Source organism: Falco biarmicus, chromosome 1, assembly GCF_023638135.1.
Source record: "Falco biarmicus isolate bFalBia1 chromosome 1, bFalBia1.pri, whole genome shotgun sequence".
Taxonomy (NCBI): domain Eukaryota; kingdom Metazoa; phylum Chordata; class Aves; order Falconiformes; family Falconidae; genus Falco; species Falco biarmicus.
Genome location: NC_079288.1, coordinates 29,112,325 through 29,133,251, shown reverse-complemented (window position 1 = coordinate 29,133,251; position 20,927 = coordinate 29,112,325). Strand labels below are relative to the sequence as shown.

The 20,927-nt window shown below is 41.3% G+C and overlaps 1 protein-coding gene across 1 annotated transcript in view; it reads left to right on the top strand.

Moving 5' to 3' along the window:
- Positions 1-20,927, top strand: part of TMEM132C (transmembrane protein 132C) — a 221,652-nt gene that overhangs the window by 146,924 nt on the left and 53,801 nt on the right. The window contains exon 4 of the mRNA XM_056325440.1: positions 18,874-19,057. Coding sequence (XP_056181415.1) covers positions 18,874-19,057 — 184 coding nt within the window. The remainder of the gene's footprint in view (positions 1-18,873; positions 19,058-20,927) is intronic.

Genomic DNA, 20,927 nt, shown 5'->3' with positions numbered 1-20,927 from the left:
CCACTTCTGTGGTTATCAGCAGGTTGGCCCATCCCCTGTTAACTCCTGTGCCAGGGGACCAGCCTGCAGGGCAGCATGGTCCCTGAACCCCTTGATCTCCTTCTGATGTTTGTTTAGCATCCTGCCCATCATGCACATTGCATAGTATTAACCAACTGTATGTGTTCTGCCAGCTAAACAAATTCTTCAGATCAGATTCATCACTGAAACAGAGTGGTACTGGGAGATGCATCCCCAGATGATAAAGCTTTCCACCAGGAAAATACTCCGTTCTGCTATTATCCCTTTTTGTAGTTTCTTCAAGTGTTTGCATTTTATGTTGAGAAAGTTATGATTGTTTTGTAGTCAACAGCTTTCCAGGAATGACAAATGTTGCTTTGCCCATTGAAAAGAGGAGACAGATGTTCCACAGAGTAGGATAAAGAGGAAAACACACAGGCCTTTACCAATCAGCCATGTTTGAATTTTTTTCCCTGTAGTTAAAAGCGTAGAACATTACTTCACCTCAATCATCCCTGCTAAGTATTATGATTGCAAGAAAGGGATCCTTAATATCCCTGTTACATGTGGAGCATTTTATTAACTCAGAAAGGCACTTGGTGTTGACTTTTTTTTTTTTCCTTGGAGGAAATAGTGAAATTTGACAGGTAATTTTGTAAATGAAGACAGTAAACAGCTGTTGAGGATGATAATGTCTGAGTGGCTTTGTTGTTTCTATGAAAACTTAGTTACACTCATTTTAGATTAATTTTTTGTTGTCTTCTGTTAAATGAGAATTGCTTACACGGCTGCTTCAAATGGAACCTTGATTGCTTTCCATCTACTGCCAAAACTATAAAAGATAAAAAAAAAAAAATCAAATGCATAAAAACATTTATGAGCAGTGATACAATAAATATGTGCTATAGTGCATTTTAATTTGATAAATTGAAGTTTTGCTATGCAGCAGTTTGTGTTCATGTGTGAGAGAAGCATATACATTAGCTATTTAAATTCAATACTGTGTTAAACAGCACTAAAAGCAATTCTGGCTGCTATTGGGAGCTTTTGGTGTGGTATTATGAAATTTCCCCAAAGTCTGAGACGCAGTGTGGGAGAAATGAAATGAAATGTACTCATGGAAAAGGAAATGCAAGGTTAGTCTTGCAGCAACCAGAGATTTAGGAGATAGAGCTTCAGTTCACACATCACCCGCAGGTTTGCTGTGCGAGCTTTGTGTGCTGCCCCGGAGCGTAGGGGAAGGCGCAGCCCTTGCAGGCTGGGCACTGGTACGAGGACTGGGGCCAGTTTCTAGCTGCTGCAGGGTTTTGGTGCGATCTGTCACTCTGTTTTCTCTGGGCTATATTTTTTTCCGTTTATAAATGGAACTAACAAACATCCTTTTACTCTTTCTTGTTTGTGTTGTCTGAGTAGGCTGCAAGGTCTCCTGCTATGCAAAACCATCTCCTACTATGTAATATACCACTTAGCACAATCGTGTGCCAGTATTCAGCAAAATACTGTAAAAAGAAAGAAAAGAAAATATTTACAAAGAGTCTAAGCCATAATTTAGTCCTGCTTTGAAGTATGTTAGAGGCATTTAAAGCTTCTCTTGACTCTCTGCATATGGATGATTTCACCCACGTTGGGTATTTCTTGGAGTCTGAGAAAGTGGTCAGGTTCTAGTGTTTGCGAGTTCACAGAACCATCCGGCAAGTGTGAATGAAGGTCATTTGTTTTGTTTGTTAGATCATACACTTAATAACACTTGAGTCCTGTTATGGCCTTTTGCATAATTTTGTTTTGGCATAAATGTCAGGAAATGCAGCCAGGAATGAAAATACTGATAAATATATTGCCAGGATTTAAACTGTAACTTAGGCTTCCTGGAGAACAGATATTTAGACAGCCTTAATAATTTTTGAAACGTTTCTCATCGCTCAGTCCTTCATATAAATACTTGAGAAAATGTTTCTAAATGCACATCATTTTCCCTTTCAAGGCTTCACACCATGAAAGGTGGTGTTCAGGAAGGGAAATCACTGCCTCTTTAACAAATTGGTATTTCAAAGTCACCACAGAGTCATTTTTTATAGCTTCTTCACCCAAAAAAAGTTCAACTCAGCTGTGCCAATACATTTTGAAGGAGCTCCTGTTTTTCTTCCATTGAGCCAATTCTCTTGACAAGCTTAACAGAAGGAGAGGCAAGACAAATGTCTGGTGTGAGATCATACAGTTAGTCCGTGACCCCAGAAAGGGCTTTGACACAGACTCTTAACACTAGAGCACGTGGTGCTTCCGCAAGCCAGCGGCGTGTAGCTGGGGAGATGCTGCCGCTTAACCCGGTCAGCAGAGCCTTGAAGTAGGGAGGGAGACAGGGGCAGCAAGCAAGCAGGAGAATTGTCTGCAAATAGAAGATCTGATCTGAATCCCCTTTGGCAGTGGTCCCTTGCGTGGAGAGGGCCCAGGGCTGTGGTTAATATCATAGGAGGCTGACAGGAGATTTTGGCTAGCTAAGGACAACATAAATCTGCTGTATAATTTGAGAACTGAGAGTGAGGAAGGGAAGTAGGTGTCATTTAAGTTTGACAAATCCAGCCTGTCCAACATGTTTTCCTGTGTCTCTGTTACTTCCCATTGTATATACATGTAGACACGCATACACACAGCATTTCATTCACAAGTTTGATGTTCTCAGTTCTTTGGCTTCTCACAGATGCTTTTGTGCTTGCCAGTAAATTGCATCAGTGATTCCAGAAGCCTTCTTTTTTTTGGTCTGCTGGCATAGGTAGAACATGGAAGTAGTGTACGGTAATTTAATACAGCTGGCTAAGATATCCTCTGTTTCTTCTCTTCCCTTCCTCTGTCCATTTCACCAAGACATTTTCATTCTGCCAACCAGGTCACCAGCAAGAGGAATCAAATAAAAATCCACTGATGTCAGGAAATAATGTCAATTTACACCACATGACATCTACTGAGAATGAAGAGACAATCTCTGATAGCCTAGAGCACCTCTTAGTTCCCAGTATTACCTTAGACACAATTTTGTCTTTATGTTTAAATACTTGGAGCTCAGTATTCCTGTAAATCCCTTTTTCTATATTCAAAACGCTCCATCTGCTTTGGGAAACCCTTTAAATTAGTCATAAAGGCCAAGTCTCTCGATAGAAATAACTGAATAGCACAGACATCCTATCTGTAAAAATAACAACTGACTTCCTAGTGAAACCTAATTCTTGGAAGAGTTGGCAATGCTGCTGAAAATTATTAAGAAAATACTTGTCTATTTTCAGAAATCTTTTAGATTGAATGTCATGTACAAATGAGCATGTTTAGAATGCATAATGGAGTCTGAAGACCATCCCATTCAGAATCCATTAACCTCTTTCTTTCTGGTGCAAATTGTATATTCTGCAGTCAGCAACAGCGGGATGTTTGCAGCTATTTATAACCTGTGTGTGACAGTTCTGTGTGTACCGTGTTGGCTTAGCACTGCTCCCACACCAGAGCAGCAGAGCTGAACACCCCTGCAAACTCAACTCTTAATGTCATATTGCTCTACAGAGATTTTATCTCTGCATTAGCCAGAACTTAAAATCTCTGGAAGTTTTTGTTCAGGGATTTTAGCATGAATCCCATTGAAACACAACACCTCTGTTTCTGTTCTAATATTGAGGCACTTTATTGATCAGGATATTTCAGGTAACCTGAACGATTCAGGTCACTTCAGCTACAACTATTGTCTTATTCTATGTCAAAAAAAATTTGGGCACAAACATGTTCTTCTCATGGCTAAGCATGGACAATCACTCAGCCATGTGCCTTCCTGAAATCTTTGAAATAATCCCCAGGCAAGGAAAGGGTTACTGTTTGTTGTCCAGTCTTTTGCAGCTTGATGCTGAATAATCTGCCAAGTGATGCTAAAGCACAGGGCTTTTTTTCACTTTTCCCAAGTGAAAGTAATGACAAAGGTGCAGAAGAGAGGAGAATCAGACTGTGACCCCAATTCATTGAGTTGGGGGGGAAAGAGACAGCAAAAGGAAAACCCATCTCATATGCAGTGCAGTCAGGTCATCTCTGGGAGCAGAGCATTACTGGTGGTGGAATATTCAATAGCAGCCTGTAAGCAGCTCTTTACTGGTGGAAAAGGTCATCTCTTGGTTTGCCTTGGGCATCAGAAAATACTTTGAAATTGCCCTGGCTTCTCTAAGCTGACAGTGCTGCTGGAGAGGGTGCCTGAGGGTACAAGAGAGGTGACAATGGAACAGTGGCCCCACTCCCATCAAAATCAAAAGCAGAACACTGATTGACTGGAGTGAAGGTAAGGTCAGGACCGAAGTGTCGCATGTAACGTGTTTCAGCATTGTCATCATACTGATTTTTCAGACACAGGAGAATGGTTAGCAATATTCACTGTACAGCTTCAAGAGTTTTGAGAGATGTTGACACAAATTTTAATAGATGGATCATTTCCTGCACACTATGGTTTCTGTATTTAAAGAAAAAATGCCGCATGCTGCGGGGAATAATAATATGACCATGATTCACTCCTTTTATGATCTTGTTCTGAAGGCGATGCATCTGACGGGTTGCTACCCCAGGAAAATCAAACTAGATTAAGGGTCTGTAGCTGGGAGGAGGCTGGAAGGGGCAAACTCCTTTATATTTGTGCAGTTAATTTCCAAGACCACCCGGTCTAGTTGGCTGTCATCCTTCCCCCTTTTTAACCTTCTTTTCATATTGCTCCTGCAAGGCTGCTTTATCATATAAGAATCCATGACAGTGTTCTTGGATGTTCTCTGCATACAGCCGTAAGTGCGTTTTCCCATTGGCAGTTCAGAGAGTACAGCACAGCTTGGGCTGACAGTCGGCTAACGGTTGTCTTTAAGAATTGTCTCTTATCTTGCATTCACACAGCTGTGGAGTCAATTCTGCTGGTGTTCTCCTACAGGAGCAATTAACAGGTGTAGGAAATTTTTGTAACATGCAGACAAAGGTGTAAAATGCATTTGAATTACCATGGTTGAACAGCATGCTGAGATGAACCACTGGGACTCAGCCGAGTGCTCAGCGGTACTTCGGCCATGCACAGCAGCGTGGCCCTTTGCACTCATAAGGCCAGGCCTTCTGACCTGAGGGTAAGGAAGAAATTGCTAATGACATCTGTAATTTTTAAAATGTCTGCTGGCATCAAGCTCTTGCTTCCCGCAAAAGTAGTTGAGGCAGGATTACAGGGGGGGCAGATTGGGCCAAGAGGTGGCTGACTGACAAACTGATAGGATGTGAGATCTAGAGATGTAGTAGAGTTAGCAAGTAGATACTACTGATCCAAATTAAATCTTGTTAATAAAATGAAGCAAACCTTTATGCATGAAACTTACACCATTTCTAGTGTAAAGTGCAGAGTGGGATGGGAGCAGTTTTCTGAAAGTAAACTTTGCCCTTGGAAACTGGCAGGGGACCTGCGCACGTGGCACTGTCACCCCTGCAAATCGCATGGAGCTCCTCGCCGCCTGCGAGCACTGCCCAGGAGAGGAGGACTGTGAATCTGGCAATGTACAATTTTGCGAGGATTTCCCTGTAGGATTGATTTTCTACTCTTTTCCGGTTCCTTTTCACTTAGGGAGAAGATAACCCTTAATTTTAGTTTTGAAATTAAACTGATTGGACTTACCTGCTGCTTAGATGGAAGCAGCAGCAGGAAGCCAGCCTGTGCCTCAGGAGCGAGCTGGCGGGCGTCCTCCTTGTCTGAGCGCAGCTCCGATACGCGGGTTTGTGTAGGACCCATTCACACGGGGGTGAATGTCACCCCACGTGGCTACCCATCATCAACCTCCACCACTCCCTCCTGTGCATCCCAAATAGCTATTTCAGGCCTGTGCTGCCATCGGGCTGCTGATGACTGATTATGATTTCATAAGAAATAGCGTTATCACAAGTGTGCTATCTTAAACCTGTATGTTCCTTGTGGCCGTGATTAATCCTGCTTCCTTGTGCTCGCTCTCATCTCGCCGAGCATTGTACCACTAATCCCACGGGCACACCCTATGTGTGCAGACGAGCTTTTCCTGTTGGATTTGCATTTCTTCAGAGCCTTGGAAAGCCGGACTTTCATCAGTCTCATTCCACCTGCCTGATCAAGCAAAGTGTCGAAAGTCGGCAGAGAGCAGGAGCGGTGACTAATATCGTTGAAGATTTCTGTAACAAAGGGAAGGCTTGTTCTTCAGATTCTTTTTTCCCTCCTTTTGATACTGTCCCCTAAATGTCATTTGTATAATTACACAGAAACCTATTTTGATTTGTCTAGTGCAGAAAGGCATAGAAAGAAGTGTATAAAAAGGCAGTAATGATTGGAAAAAAGTCACAGCAGATTTTTAAATCTTTGCTTTGGGCTGTGAGACAAATGGATAACTATATGGTGCATAGAGATTCGGTGCTAGGCTCCTGTTTATTACTTTCTGCTATAAAAAACTCGCTGTTGTTTAAAGAGCATTCTGATATCATGCAGCCTATGGTTCCCCCTAGCACTCCTGCACTCTTCCTGGGGGTCAAGGTAAGAGGAAAACTTTTTCCTAGCAATGGAAAGTCACCTCTACAGAGCACGACATCTCTCAAAAGCCTCATCCAAATCCATTGTGTTTTCTTGCTTTGAATTGGGGCCTGATTTAGGGAATTTGAAGCTGAGACTTCCCAACAAATTAGACAGCTAGTTTCTAATTAAGGTGCTGTAGGGAAAAAACCGGATTCGGACAGAACCAGAGATGTTATAGTAACTTCAGAGTTGCTCTTGGAGTTTATCTCTAAGTGTTTTGTCAGTCGAGTAGGCACTTGCTTTTCTCACAGGCCATTTAACATGAGGATCGTGTCTCCTTCATTTGTCTTCTTGAAATATTGAGGACACATTGCTCTTCATGTGGCTGACAGTCAGACAGGAACGTCTGCACTCTGCCTGAAAACTGATGTGTGCTATCAGCTCTTAGAAGAAACATTTTAGCTGCAAATACAAACATTCAGTCCTCATCCAATGAAATCTTTAAAAAGTAGCTGGCATCTCCTAGAAACTTTGATTAACATTTTGCTTAAAGACAGTTTTTCTACTAGAGCAAACATCTTCTGTATTACCCTGCTTTTTCATTCTATTATGCAAAAGTGTCAGATACAACTGCCAAGAAACAAAGATCCAGGACTTCTTTTCTCCATGCAAACACACCTGAAGTCTCCATCCTGCTGGTGACAATGTCTTCATTAGTAATACAGAATGACTTCACTTTTTGTTTAACTCCACCCTAACACTGCACTGCTTTTGCCCCAGAACTTTCTTTTTTTCTCCAAAATGAAATATTTTTTATTGTGAAAATTACAACTTGCTTCAGGAAAGCAGAACATTTAAAAAATTAAAACTTTTTTGAATCAAAACTCCGATGATTGCAATTGTAACACAACTTTGTAATGTTGCAGTGGGAGAGAAGTCAATGATAAATACATATGGTACCCTCGATACAGTAGACACAAGGAGAAAGAAAAATACAAATATACAGAAGTGAAAGGGTGAACTTGCTAGGGAGGTGCTGAATTATGCAGAAATCCAAACATAGATAGTTGGTGTAATCTCAAATCTATCAGCCTTGACAGTATCCTTTTAAATGACTCCTTAAAAATGTTAATTGCACATCATAGGCACTTCAGCAATGACATTTCTGCCATTGAATGTCATGGGGACATTTTTCCTTTTATTATCCTTGAGCAGGAGAAATGAACTACCAGAGTTAGCCACCAAGTAACTGTATCATGAAATGTAATGGATCTACCTTCAATATTTATGTTGGTTCTGCTTTTAATAAGCTGCTTTTTAAATTCATGAGTGAGAGTGGTGGATGCTATAAGGAAGGCAACATTGTTACACTTTGCTTTATGAACTGTAAGATAAAGGTTTGTCTATCAGACTTTCAAAACTACAGATGCTGAAAGCCCTGGAGTCTATGATTTTTGTAAATTTTAATAAGAGCTGGTTTATAACTGCAGACTGAAGAAGTTGGTCACATTTTTGTCTTGTTTCTCCAGGGTACTCAGTATCATCAGCTCTCCGCATCATGTTTTTGTTTTAAACATGCAGAACAAAAGGGAGGGGAAAAAGAAAGGGAAAACAGACAGGGAAGAAGAAGGGAAAGGAAAAGTGGAATAAAAAATCCCAGCAACCAACTGCTGGCATTTTAGGATTTTCCACTGTGAAATTAAAACAGAGATTCCTTGTCTAAGATGGCTCCTACAGCTTCCTCTCCCTCTTTGCCCCTTCAGGGGAAGGAAAAAGGGAGAGAAATAGTTAATAGCTAAAACTTCCTTTTTCTTGCTATCTAATATATTGCCTCTGTCTTACTTTAGGAAATTTCCCTCCCTATGGCGGGGTTTTTGGACATCGCTCAGTGTGGGATGTGTTGCCTTACTGTTTTCCCCATCTCAGTGGAGTTCTTTGATCAATCTCAGTGTGCACCTTACCCTATGATCTTCTGGCTTTGGGTTCGGGTTTTTTCCTTTCATATCTTTTGAGGACAGATTTGGCAAACTGCGTGCATAACGTACATTAGGGGTATTAAACATATGTTCTTCCTGGATATCTAAACTTTTTTTTTTTTATATATATAGTCACCATGTAGTCATAGTCAGCCTGAGGATGCCAAAATAGTGAATTGGGGGATAGAAGGTTTAATGGGAGCAACACTTTCAAAATGCCCCTCACCCTCCCGTCCTTCCCACTTCTCTATGCACAGCCTTGGTTATACAGTGCTTCTCACAGTTTTATACTGTAAACTCTCAATGCACTGCAGCAAAGCTATGCCAAGAGATGGTAAAATATTCCCTTGCAAGTTTGACCTTGCAAGATCATACTGCATAGTTGCAGTTTACAGAGATTGTGAAAGAACAAAATATTACTGCTCAGCATTGTGATGATAACTTTTGGACGTATGTACTCAGAGTGGACCAATCTTTGCAATTATTCAGGACGGTGTTCTGAAGTGTAAGTATACCTGCAAATAATCAGTACATCCAAATTAAACCACCGTACCTGACTCTGCTCTCCTGTCAGTTTTTGCCTATGTCATTCTCGTTGACATGGAGTGTCAGCTGAGCTCAGTATTTATCCTGCTGTTACTGCTCAGACTGCCTTTTCCTTAGACTAGTTTGGGTTTCTGCTTTACCCAAACTGTATTTTACTTTAGCATAGGAAAGACCATGTGAGCAGCATACAACATTAAAGAGAATTTACAAGAAAAGAGTACGATTAAAAGAGTATATCATATATTCTACAAATGCTAATAAGGGGACTAATACGATCTGAGACGGGAGATATGACCTGAGACTGGGGAAGAGGAATGTATTCCTGCTGCAGATGCTCCTTAGTGAAGCTTGCAAAAATGTATTGACTTTCTAGAAATAAAACTACTTCTCCACCTTCCCCAGGCTGGTACTCTCTAGCTCTAGATTGTACACAGCATTATTCAATTCCCTGCAGCTTCTAGTCCAAGGGACTCTGCACAAACCGAGTTTGCTCTGTGATGAAATTGCAGCTGTTGAGCTTATTTCTCAAAGGACACAGCTCATTTCAAGATCTTTTACTCTTTATTCAAGCAGCTTCACAGACACCTAGAAAAGCTCTTCAGCTAAATTGGAGGTCTCTTCAGATAGCTACCACCAACCAGTTGTTGCTTATTGCTTCTAAGCTGAAAAATCCCTTTACCTTCTTTGTGCACTTGAACTTGAAGAGCTGCAGTCTTGCCCACATGGAATGTAGGGGAGAGCATGGGGCTGTCACCCACAAGCTTGACTTTTCATTGCCCCATGTGGGCAGCAAGTTTGAAACACTACTTTAGTTCACTTTTGGCTTATTTTCTTCATTGTTTCACCATAATATTCAACACTTACTTTTTTTTCCTTTACTGTGCCATTAAACATGTGCTTTCTTTACATCCATTGCCTCTATGAAATGCAGGTGTTTTACCAACTTTCCATGCCTGGTGAATGGTTAACTTTCTAGGTGTTTTTCCAGTAGGCACGTGCAGCTACCCTGTTGAAAAGAAATGGGGATTTTTATGCACAAATATGCCCAAAAGCAGGGAGGCTAGCAGAATAGTGAAAAAAAAAATTTCAAAGTTAAAACTATAGGTACTGGAATCTGAAGATACCTGACTTGTAAATTAGATGAGCATATCACACATCTGATTTATATATGCAGTTACAAATAAATATGATTTGTCTTGCCACCTTGATTCATAATTCAGTTTCATCTTCAGTTTGTTTCAAAACAGGTGCAAATGCCTGATACACTTACATCTACGTGAGCAATACCTGGAGGGAAGTTATGCATAGCAGTCAGCAGTTCGGCTGCATGTCTTTCTTTGATCAACATGTCATTTTGAGGGTATAACCGACCACAAGCATCTGGCAGAGTCCGGTAGTAGTAACCAGTTATTGCAGAAACCAACTGGTCACGTCAACAGCAACTGGCACATCTTTGCTGGAAGGGGTGGCCTGCTTGGGGCTACTCCAGTAACCAGACCCTTCTACATCTCCGTGCCATTTGGATCATACTCTCAAAATCCCATTACTAATCGTGTGTACCCTGATTTTTGTATATCCTCCCAGAGGATACTGGTTTGGCACCTGGGAGTGCATGCTCAGGGAATTGGTGAGCTGTCTCTTGCATCGTGCTGCACTGTGGTATCTGCAGGTAGGGCTTGGTATGAATACCAGTCACAAGTGGAGACTGAAAGAGGAGGCTGAGTCCATCTAACTCATAAATGGATTTAGTAAATGGAGTGCCTTGTTCTGTATCAGTTCCAGGGGTACCGTTGCTTATAAATGGAGTAAAACAGACATGCAAGGTATTTGTAATCAGAAAATCTGTTATATAGGCAGCTCTTTCAAAGACGTTCTCCTGTCTCAGTGTTTTACTGACTGTTCCCAAACTATTAAAGCAAGCAATTAAAAGTGAATGATAAAGCATGCTTTTGTGTATTTGATCTCATCTTGCTGCTTTTAGCAGGCTGAAAGAGCCATATAATCTAATGCTGATGATCGGGATGGTTCTGACTTCCATTCTCCAGTGGAAAGCACTGGGTTTGGAGTGGATCTCTGGAAATCTCTGCTCAGGGTCTCCTTTCCAGTGGTGTCCCTTGGAAGATTTTCAGTGCTTACATATTTGCTGTCTCCAAAATAGGAAAATACTGCTTGCTTACAGTGATTCTGGAGGGATTCCAGTGCTGAATGAATACTAAGTAGAAAATGTCCTTCTCAGAGGCAGGAAGAGATGATGAATCACTGCAAAAGCTTATTTCTTGACCAATCTGCCTATGTATTTTGTTATCTGAAATTATAATGAAGATATAGCAGGCTAATATATTGTGCAAACTGAATGGAAGATGAAATAAAAGTGGGAGATGATGATAGCTCAGTACTGGGATTTGCACCTAGCCTTTACATGATGGCACCAGTCTGAGGCAGAGGGTCGCATGCCTGCTTCCTTTGGGACAAGGGAAAAATCAATCTCATCTACCTTGTGCCTGGATGTGATGTAGTATCAGGGAAGACTAATGAGCCTGCTGTGTTGACTGCAGCATTTATTGGTGATTAGTGACTCTAAAAAAAGTGCTCTGCAAAGAAGGAAGAAATTGGTGAGTTATTGTGATCCCCAGTCAGGTCTCCCTCCTTTAGGGACTATCTCGTTCAGCTTTCTACCAGTCCAAGAGAGGAGCATTTCTGTTTTTCTGTATTCTTTATTAGCAACATGACTTTGCTGTTTGTTCTAGGATAGCAGTTAACATCACTGAGATTAGCATCTGTGGGCAAGGCTTGTACAGAGAAGTCAGGCACTGCTTACTCTTAAATTTTTGTTTTGGAGACTAGAAGAAAAAAGTATTAGTCACCTTGTTCAGCTGGGAAATAAAGGCACAGAAAAATCACACCCCATGTTATCTCTGCTTTATGCCACTCAGACAGTGCGTATTTCACCAGGTAAGAATTTCTCTTGCAAGTGGGAGCTCTCAGCATAATGCAGCAGTTGAACCATGAGTGGTCTCCTGACTCTTTTCTATGTGGCTGAACCCTGCTGAGATCCAGCAGCTCAGGACCAAGGGTACTGTGTTCAGGTGCCTAAAGTAGCAGACAGACACCAAAGGGTTTTTAAAGCTCTATGATTCCTAGTTCCTATTGATTTTGTTTTAGCTGTAAGGATCTGTATCTTCATGTCTTGCCTGAGGTCATTAAAGGCTGCTGTGGAAGAGCTGGAAGTGAAATGAGATTTCCTGTCCTAGTCCAATGCCTTCATCAAAAAGCTATGTTTTATATCACAGTTTATGACAAGAAAGCTAAGAAACCTTATTAACTAATCTAACTCTCATCTGGCTGTATGAAGAAATCCAGCACAGCATTATATCATCCTTTTGAAGATACACATATATATGTTATGTTGCTTGGGAGTTCGCTAAGTTATACCTCGGGTATTTTCCTTTGAAGACCTTCATAATACTTTTAATGTGGTAGTTTTCCATGAAATTATGTCCTCCCTATCTATTAATTGACAAAATAGATCATCCTTTGCTTTCTTCTCTGCTGGTTTTATGGTTTAAAGATGAAAGCTAGGCTAATAGTGCAAAATCTGAAGTTTAAACTGCATTTTGTCTCCAGTAGTTGGCATTCTTCTTTAATTACTACATCCTTTGCACAGTTTTTCAGAGGGATTAACTTTGTAACAGCTCTGATTAAGGACCTGGTGGAAGAAACTTACATTAACCATTTGTACTCCATTTGATCAAGTGTTTCAGAAGGGAAATGGACAGCTTGAGGTCCCAGCAGTGGATATTACAGCATTTAGCTCATCGGTGACTGATTCAAAGCAGTCTGGGTTGCTGATGACCCACCCTTTGTTAGCATTGACTGTGTAAGTGAATCAATGTGTAAAAAGCTGCCCACGTAATTTTGTCATCTTTAAAGTCATCGTCAGTCACACTTTCCAGATCAGGTTCTAATCTCTTTGTTTTGTTAGGTTTTCTTAATTGCTGTGATTCATCCTGATCCTAGGGTGTGTCCACTGACAATTGCCCAGTTATCAAATGTGTTTAGGAAAAGGTGCAGGAGGAGCAAGAAATTGAAAATTGCAGGAATATATGTCCTATACCCTGTTACAGTCTTTTCCAAGATGGGAAGAGGCATTGGTGTATACATCTAAGTGGGGTCAAGTACAGATTGCTCTGAGGTCCAGTTTGACCATTGACTGTTGATGGGAGTTTGTCTCTGTACCTGGTAGTAACGTACTTCAATATATTAATTTCAGTGAAGAGTAAGATGTGCAGTGTAACTCAGGGATAATGGGGTTTGTACTTTTCAATTTTTTATGTCATTTAGTAAGTGCTGATCTTGCATTAAGATGTCACTGTCAAACTGGGTAGCATTAAAGAGGAAAGAGTTGCTAAATTTTCAGCAGGTTGAAGTATTCTCAGATCCCTAGGCACTTTCAGTAAGAATCTAGTGGAATAAAGGATAGCTAAAAAATGTTTTTAATCTAGACTGTTTAAAATTTCTCTTTTGAGAGCCACTGTAATAAATCAAAATTATTGATTTAGCCCGTAGCAGTCCAAAGATTCACTCATTTAAATCGAAACTGCTCTATTACTCAGAGCAATAACCCAGCGCTTTGAAATCTCTCATCAGAGACTCCTGGTCCGCACATGTAGACAGGCATTCAACAACAAAGATTTCCATTTGTTTATGGATCTTACATCAGTTGAGACCTCTGCACTGCTTTTCTTAGTAATTATCTGCCAGCTCCCACTGCACCCTGTGGAAGCCTTTGCAGTGCTGGGCTTGTGGTTCACTGTTTCTGGGCTCGGCTGAGCCCTGGCTGTGTGCGGCCAGTACAAGCTGTTCCAGCACTGACAGGTTTAACATCATCCCAGCTCTTCCTGGACCTCTGCAGAGAAAGAGAGTCTATTTTGCGTTATGGCATCTGTGGTATTACCCACGTTATGAGTCTATCCATGGGCTTACGTGTGGATTGTGTCTATGTGATACCATGGTTTAGATCCCCTATGTTGAAGAGAGGGTTAAGTACAGCTTTTGATACAGCTGTATCCAGGTAAGAAAAATCTCCTTCCAAGGGTAAATATTTTTCAGGGCATTAAAGGTTTGAATGATCAGTAAATAGTTGCAAAAGAATGCTTAATATCATACCCAAAAATATTCTAAAATCAATCAAAAACCTTGGTTAAATTAACACTAGCTGATATCAAAAGTGTGTGTTCTGGCCATGTAGTTGACAAGAGCTGGTGAGTTCCATGGCAGCTTCTCCCTGTGTCGCTTCTGGTTTGCCTTTTATGCATTTTTTTATTATCTTTCCATTAACAGAGTATTTCTGTTCCACCTTCTTTTTCTAAAACTCAGAGTTTCAGAAAAATTGAGCACTCCTCAGAAGCATTCACACAGCTTTGCAGCACAGTTCCTTCTCCTTCTCCTGGGGCAGTAATTTACTGCTAGCGTATGCCAGTAGTAAATTACTAACCCCATCACTAACTTGCTGGCTCAGCTGCTGTAACCAATAAGTAGCACCTAATCATTGTCCATCTGCTCCAGCAAAGGAGTAACTGTGGGTTCAGTGCTCCTCACTTACGCCTGCGTGCTCAGACCTGGAGCCAGGGTGGCTGTTCGTAGATCAAAAGGGAGTCCTTACTCCCTTGTGCAAGCGCATGGTCCAATCCAGCCCTGAATGATTAGCATATTCATAAATTAAAATAAATCCGAGGAGTGAACTGTCCCAGGGGATCTCTCAATCCAATCAAATTAGACTCATATATCTACCCCAGAGCAATTCCTTAGAAGCCCTGCCTTCCTGCAGCTTCATTTGTAAGCGCTACGTGCTGTGTACTTTAGGAAAGTTTTATAATTACTTGTTGTTCCGGCTGCTGAACAGTTCTAAATGTTAGATATTAAGGAATTGCTGTTTCAGTCAGTGAACAAGCTCTGAACATTAAATCTGCTTCATGAGAAGTTTTTTTCTCAGCCATTACACATCTCTGAAGGCATATTTTTTTTCAAGTGGATGCTTTACCAGCTGTTGATCATCTCTCTGTTTCTTCTGTATGAAGAGAGAAGGAGGAAACTGATGATGGCATGACATTGCATAAAGGCTTTATCACTGTGGAGGGAGACGGGTGCATTACTCACAAATGCAGGCGTTGAAATAATTATGCAGGTCATCCTGAAAAAGTGCCAATAAAACCTTTATCTTATACCATGCATATTTTTGGACATTTTTGTATCATGTATTTTACGGAAGAAATATTTTAGCAATGTTTTACAGAATTCCATAAAAGAATTTTGGTACCATTTTTGTGGTATCTCCACCACTACAGCTTGATACCTTGGGAAGAAGCAACCTGTCTTTGTCACGGACCAAGGAGATACTGGCTGAAGTAGCTCAGTGAGTAGTACCAAGTGCTTGGTGAGAACTGGAAAACCAAATTAAACAGGTGTTTTTGAGGCAGTGTTGTAAAAGGTAATAGCAGTGATTTCTTTCACAGAATACCTCATCAATTACCAAAAAATGTGCCTCATATACAGAATGATGTTGAAATTTAAGATGCATGCACTGAAGACCATTTAAGACTGGGATCATGAGCTGTAGTTCCCATTTCCATCGATAACAGAATGATGGTCCAGCAGTTAACAAGAGATTTGGAAAACCACAAGTCAGTTCCTTACCCTGTTCCAGTCTTCCATATATCCTTGTGTGTCACATAGCCTCTCCTTCAGGCCTCATGTGCAAAATGGAGATAGCTGTGTCTGCAGCGGAATGGAGAAGAGATTTAGGAGTGTACGACCCTCAAGCCCCACTGCAACAGATGGTCCGTAATTAAAGCATGGACAGTAAGTCCCTTATTTTAGTCCTAGAAGATCACACAGTGGCAGATATAACTGTCAGTGGTGGAGGAGTGATTCTGATAATTCTACATTTGGGAGGAAGGTGGTCGGTTTATGTTAGACTTGTTTGTGGTGGAGTTCAATGCTTCATGTTTATAGTGGAGTTCAGTGCTTCTTAGAGATACAGGCTGTTGTTTGTGGCTCCAGTGAAGATAACATTGCTGAGAATGCAACTGAGGCAATAGCAGTCAAGTCAAGTGCAGTTTACATTACAGTTGTGCATTTTGCCATGTGGTTCTCCAGATGTGTATGTGAGTTCATAATAGATTAAAAAATGTTGACATTTTCTTTGATTGTGATTATCAAAGTCCATTGACCATCATGGACTTAAAATACAAATTCCAAAAGATGTACTAGAATCCTCTGTGTTGTTAGGTTGGAGTAGCAGAAGAATCCCTTCACATGTAAACTACAGGATATATACACATGTATGAAATATGGAATACAAATACTGAGACAGTAACTTTAAAAAGCTGTGGCTACGCTGAGAGCTGACTAATCCCTGCCAGCCACATGATCCCTGGAGAGCTTCCCAAACGCGCCTGCATGTGTGCATGCTAACTGTAGCCAGCCTCAGCTCAAGTTCCTGCTGCAGGTGATCTCAGGAACCATGAAGAAAAGATGTGGTCACCTCATACTGCCTGGTTTTGACACTAGGACACGATTCCAAGGGTGAGCGGGTACACAGCTGTGGCCACTCGCAGTGGTAAGCATGCCGTGGGGTGCTGCGTAGCAGCAGGCTGCCCAGAGGTTTTGTTCTTGGTATTTCCCCTGTGTAGCTCAAAGCCAGGCTGAGCGTGTGCTGCAGGGAGGCAGTACAGACAGTCATGAGCAGAACCCCAGGCAACCAACGCTTTGAAGCTGTCTGAAGAGCCGAGAAAATGGGGTGTTGTGCGTCCAGAGCTGGGAGCCAGGAGGTGGTCAGCCCTCATGCGCGGCAGTGGGTGGCCTGGCGATGAGCTCTCCCACCTGCAGCTGCCCACCTAGAGCTCCCATCCTACCAGCAGGGTTGCGGGGCTTTTGTTGTAAAGCTATTCCACATCTGCTCAGAAGCTATTTAGAGAAGTGCAGACTTCATGATCAGGAAAACTTCCCTGACATACATTATCTCTTAGAACGGCTTTTATATGTGCAAAAATTTATTCTCTATTTATCGTAAGTGAAAGCACTGAGATAGTCAATCACATGTAAAAACTTTTTCTCTGTCAGTTACTAAGCATCAGATCTAGAAATGGTGAAAATAATGGCATTTCAGCTGTCATTAATCTAAGGCATAATTGTGCCTTTAACAGCTAAATGAACGCTGTAGCTCAGGTGATTCAGGTATCTTTGCATATAATCATGCTTTCAAATAAATTACGAAGTTCAATCCAGTATGTATTCATTTTGAGATGTCCCAGAACTGTGTAAACTACAGTTGTCACAGTTGGCTTGTATTTACAACCAGTAAGATTTATTTAGTAGGAACTCTTCACACGGGAGTAGGCTGCTCTTGAGTTACGAATCGCGAAACCCATCCGTCTGTCACACCGCTACCCAAAGTCCCTCTTTAAATGCATGGAGGAAATGTACCACTGTTGCAGAAGTGTTACAGTGTCTCTCCTTTGACACAGCAAGAAAACAGCAAAGATATAAATTTAAAGCATTAGACAGTATTAAGGCTTTTCAGAGTAAGCCATCCAAATGAAAACCCATAATCACAATAATAATTATCAGGGGAACACATTTGATTTCAAAGTAATCATGCAAAGTGAAGCACAGAATATGTCTTCAGTAATAAAAAATGGTGATTTCTGTTCAGAGGTAAAAAGAAAGTCTAGCACTTGAGAATGTAAGTGCTTTGTACATGATCAGCTCGTGATGGATTTTCTCAGAAATGGGCCTTCATGTATTGTGCATAAAAAAAGAGGAAAAATTGAAGCTGTTATGTGATGAATGCATCCAAAGGTGTGATGCAGCTGGGATTGGGTTACTGAAGCTAGGAAGATGCCTGTCTTCCTCTTCACTTTAAAATTATTACAGCGTAGGGTTAGGTTGAAGTAATATTCTGTGAAATAGTAAGGCTTTCTAGACTGTGGAAAGACATTTGGAAAGTTCCAGAAATGTTAATATATGATTTCTGATGCAAACATGTTTGGGTTTTGGGTTTGTTTTTTTTTTAATTAAACTAGCAGATAGTTTGGTAGATTTCTTTCATATATTCTTTTTATTTCTGATGTAATTAAAGAAATATAATGCAAGGGAAAGAATTTCAGCATGTCTTTTCGTATTTGTTATTCAAATTATCCTGTGCCTCCTGACTTCATGGTGTATTTTACCTGACATAGCTTTGTTCTTTCTGTTTGGTCTCAGCTGCCCATTTTTTTAATTTCCAGAGCATACCTCTAAGTTTAGAATAATCTTGTCACTTTGCCATTTAATCATGTTATTTTTTTCTCGGCATCCATGCAGCATATATGAACTTCAGTTACACTGAGTTTCATTGCTGAGGATTTATGTGATTGTGATAGTGGAGATATGCAACAAATCTTGGGTTTTGGGTACACTGATTCTGGGCTCATCAGTCTTCATGAGCTGCACTGGACTTAACTTTTGTTGATCAGGGTCAAATCCGTCTTGTGATAGGGTTGAATCATACTTGTAAAATCATAAAAAACATGTAATGGAATAAGTATATTTTTCTTTCATCAGATACAATATCGTGGATTTTATCCCTCATATGAACATAGTGTTCATAGCAGGAGCAGCTGACCCGTTTTGAATAATTCCAGTTTGTATGCTCTGAAGAAGCTGTAGATTGGAAAAGGCCTTGTGTTATATCTGCATATAAATAGCTGCATTTTCCAGTAGCTAATATGATTCACTTCATTTGCCTTCTTCAGCAAAAGTAATAGCTCTTCCCTTTCCCTGTTTTCCTCTTTTCAGAAGTAACAGTTTATTCAATGAGGTCGTGCAGATGAACTTTGAAATAGCCAGTTTCAGCACCCTTTCTGGAACGCAGCCCATCACCTGGCAGGTGGAATACCCTCGGAAGGGGACAACAGACATCACCTTGTCTGAAATCTTCATCTGCCAGAAGGATCTTGTTGGAATTGTTCCATTGGCAATGGTAAGAAATTGTTTCAGCATGTTGCTCCGTCCAATCTGTATGTGGTCTGACAAAACATACCCCAAGACTCAGACAGGCGCGCGGGGGGTTCCCCTCTGCCCTGCCTCCCCCTGTACAGCTGTGCAGGACTCCTTGCTGAAATCAGGCCCTCACTTATGGTCCGTACACCTCATGGGTTCAGTTCTTAGAAACTTCCGCAGAGGAAAGGGATGATGCCACTTCACAAATCTCTCTCAGGCTTTAAATCCTGGGTTTCTGTCAGGCGTGGTTTCCTCCAGGCTGCCAGCTCGTAGCACAAAGCCACGTACATTTACCTTCCCATTTCTAATTGCCATTACACGGCTGGAACTTGCAAGCTGTAGAGCAACTTCAGAGGGCCTCAAGCACCGTTCTGCTACAGCCTAAGTTGCTCGGTCCTTAGTAGGCTGAAGCTGATACTGATTCTGCTGGCTGTTTCCCTAGTGGAAGAACACGTGGTTTTCAGGAAGAAACAGAAAATAGTAACAGCCTCAATACTAAATATATTTAAGAAAAATGAAGTGTAGACTTCCGTGTGGAAAAATGCCTTGGGTTGCAATCTACTTGCTCCGCTCAGTGTTGTAGCACCAGTTGTGGGCTACCTACATGCCTGTGAAATCATACCTATTGCCTGTCTTTACGAGGCTCACAAAAAATGATTTGTGGAAGCAGTGTCTCCACCTCATCCTCTGGCCCAGTGAACACGCAGTCACTTCTGCAGAGCAAGACTGGGACCCTGGGAGCGCCGAGACTTGGCAGTCAGGGCCCCCTCCTGCAAGTGAACGACCTGGGGTCCAGTTCCTGCAAACAAGAAATTTCAGTGGTATCTCCAGCATCTCAGGTGCACTGGTTTGAGGTAGGCATTTTATTTTCTGTGGGATTTAGGTACTTGTTGAGAACTTTTTCTGTGTTCACAAGTGAAGTAGGAACTGAGCATTTATTTTCGAAATCTTGCCATACCTCAGGAAAGGGAGAAGCACAAAGCTGCCAGCTACCTAGGACAGGACCGAGTGGCAATTAATAAAAGGAACTACCCGTGCCACCATGAGTCAGTGATAGAGCTTAGGATTTGGAAGAAAAGTTAGACATATCCATCCCACTTGTGAATTTTGCCTCTCTTGTGCACAGTCTTGGTGGTGAAATGCTGGCAGTCTTTCCTTTGAACAGCGTTCAGTGGTTTGCAGCAGATAATTAGATGAGTATTATTTCCTGGAAGTCCTAGTCTTCAATATATTCTTTCCCTTTGAAGAGTAAAGCTGCTGCTCATATCAAATGAGGTCATGCCCAGCAATTTCCTGATCCAAAGGCATTTAAGTCAGCAGAAAGCCTGTGCTACATTCCAGATCTGAGAGGGAAATAATTGTCCTCATTACCTGTGGGGTTGGACAGGGAATACATATTTGCACATCTGTCCTCTAAAGATGTGAGAACGTGTGTAAGGAAGGCTTCTGTGGTCAGATTTATTTTGAGGTAGATGCTTTCCAGTACCAAATGATAGACATCTGTCTGCTGGCAGACTTAACGTCTTCTTGTTCGTTTCTTGAAAGAATTCAGCAGCTTCTTCTCCATATTCCATATCGGAGGCAATCAAGATTTTAATATCTCGTATCAGAGTCTAACACTTTTGCACTTGCACAGAAGGTTCAAGATTTGCTTGCAGACTTGTGTCTATTCTAGATTTAAATCCATCTGCCTACAAGGCTTCCTTTAAGAACTGGAGGTAGAAGTGAATGAATTTAGCATTGCATAAACCCTGTAAGGTGAGGTCCTTGATTCCCAACAGATGTACCATTAGGCAATTTGGGTTGTGCACAGGGTTCAGATACTGAAATCATTAAACCTTTCTCTTCGC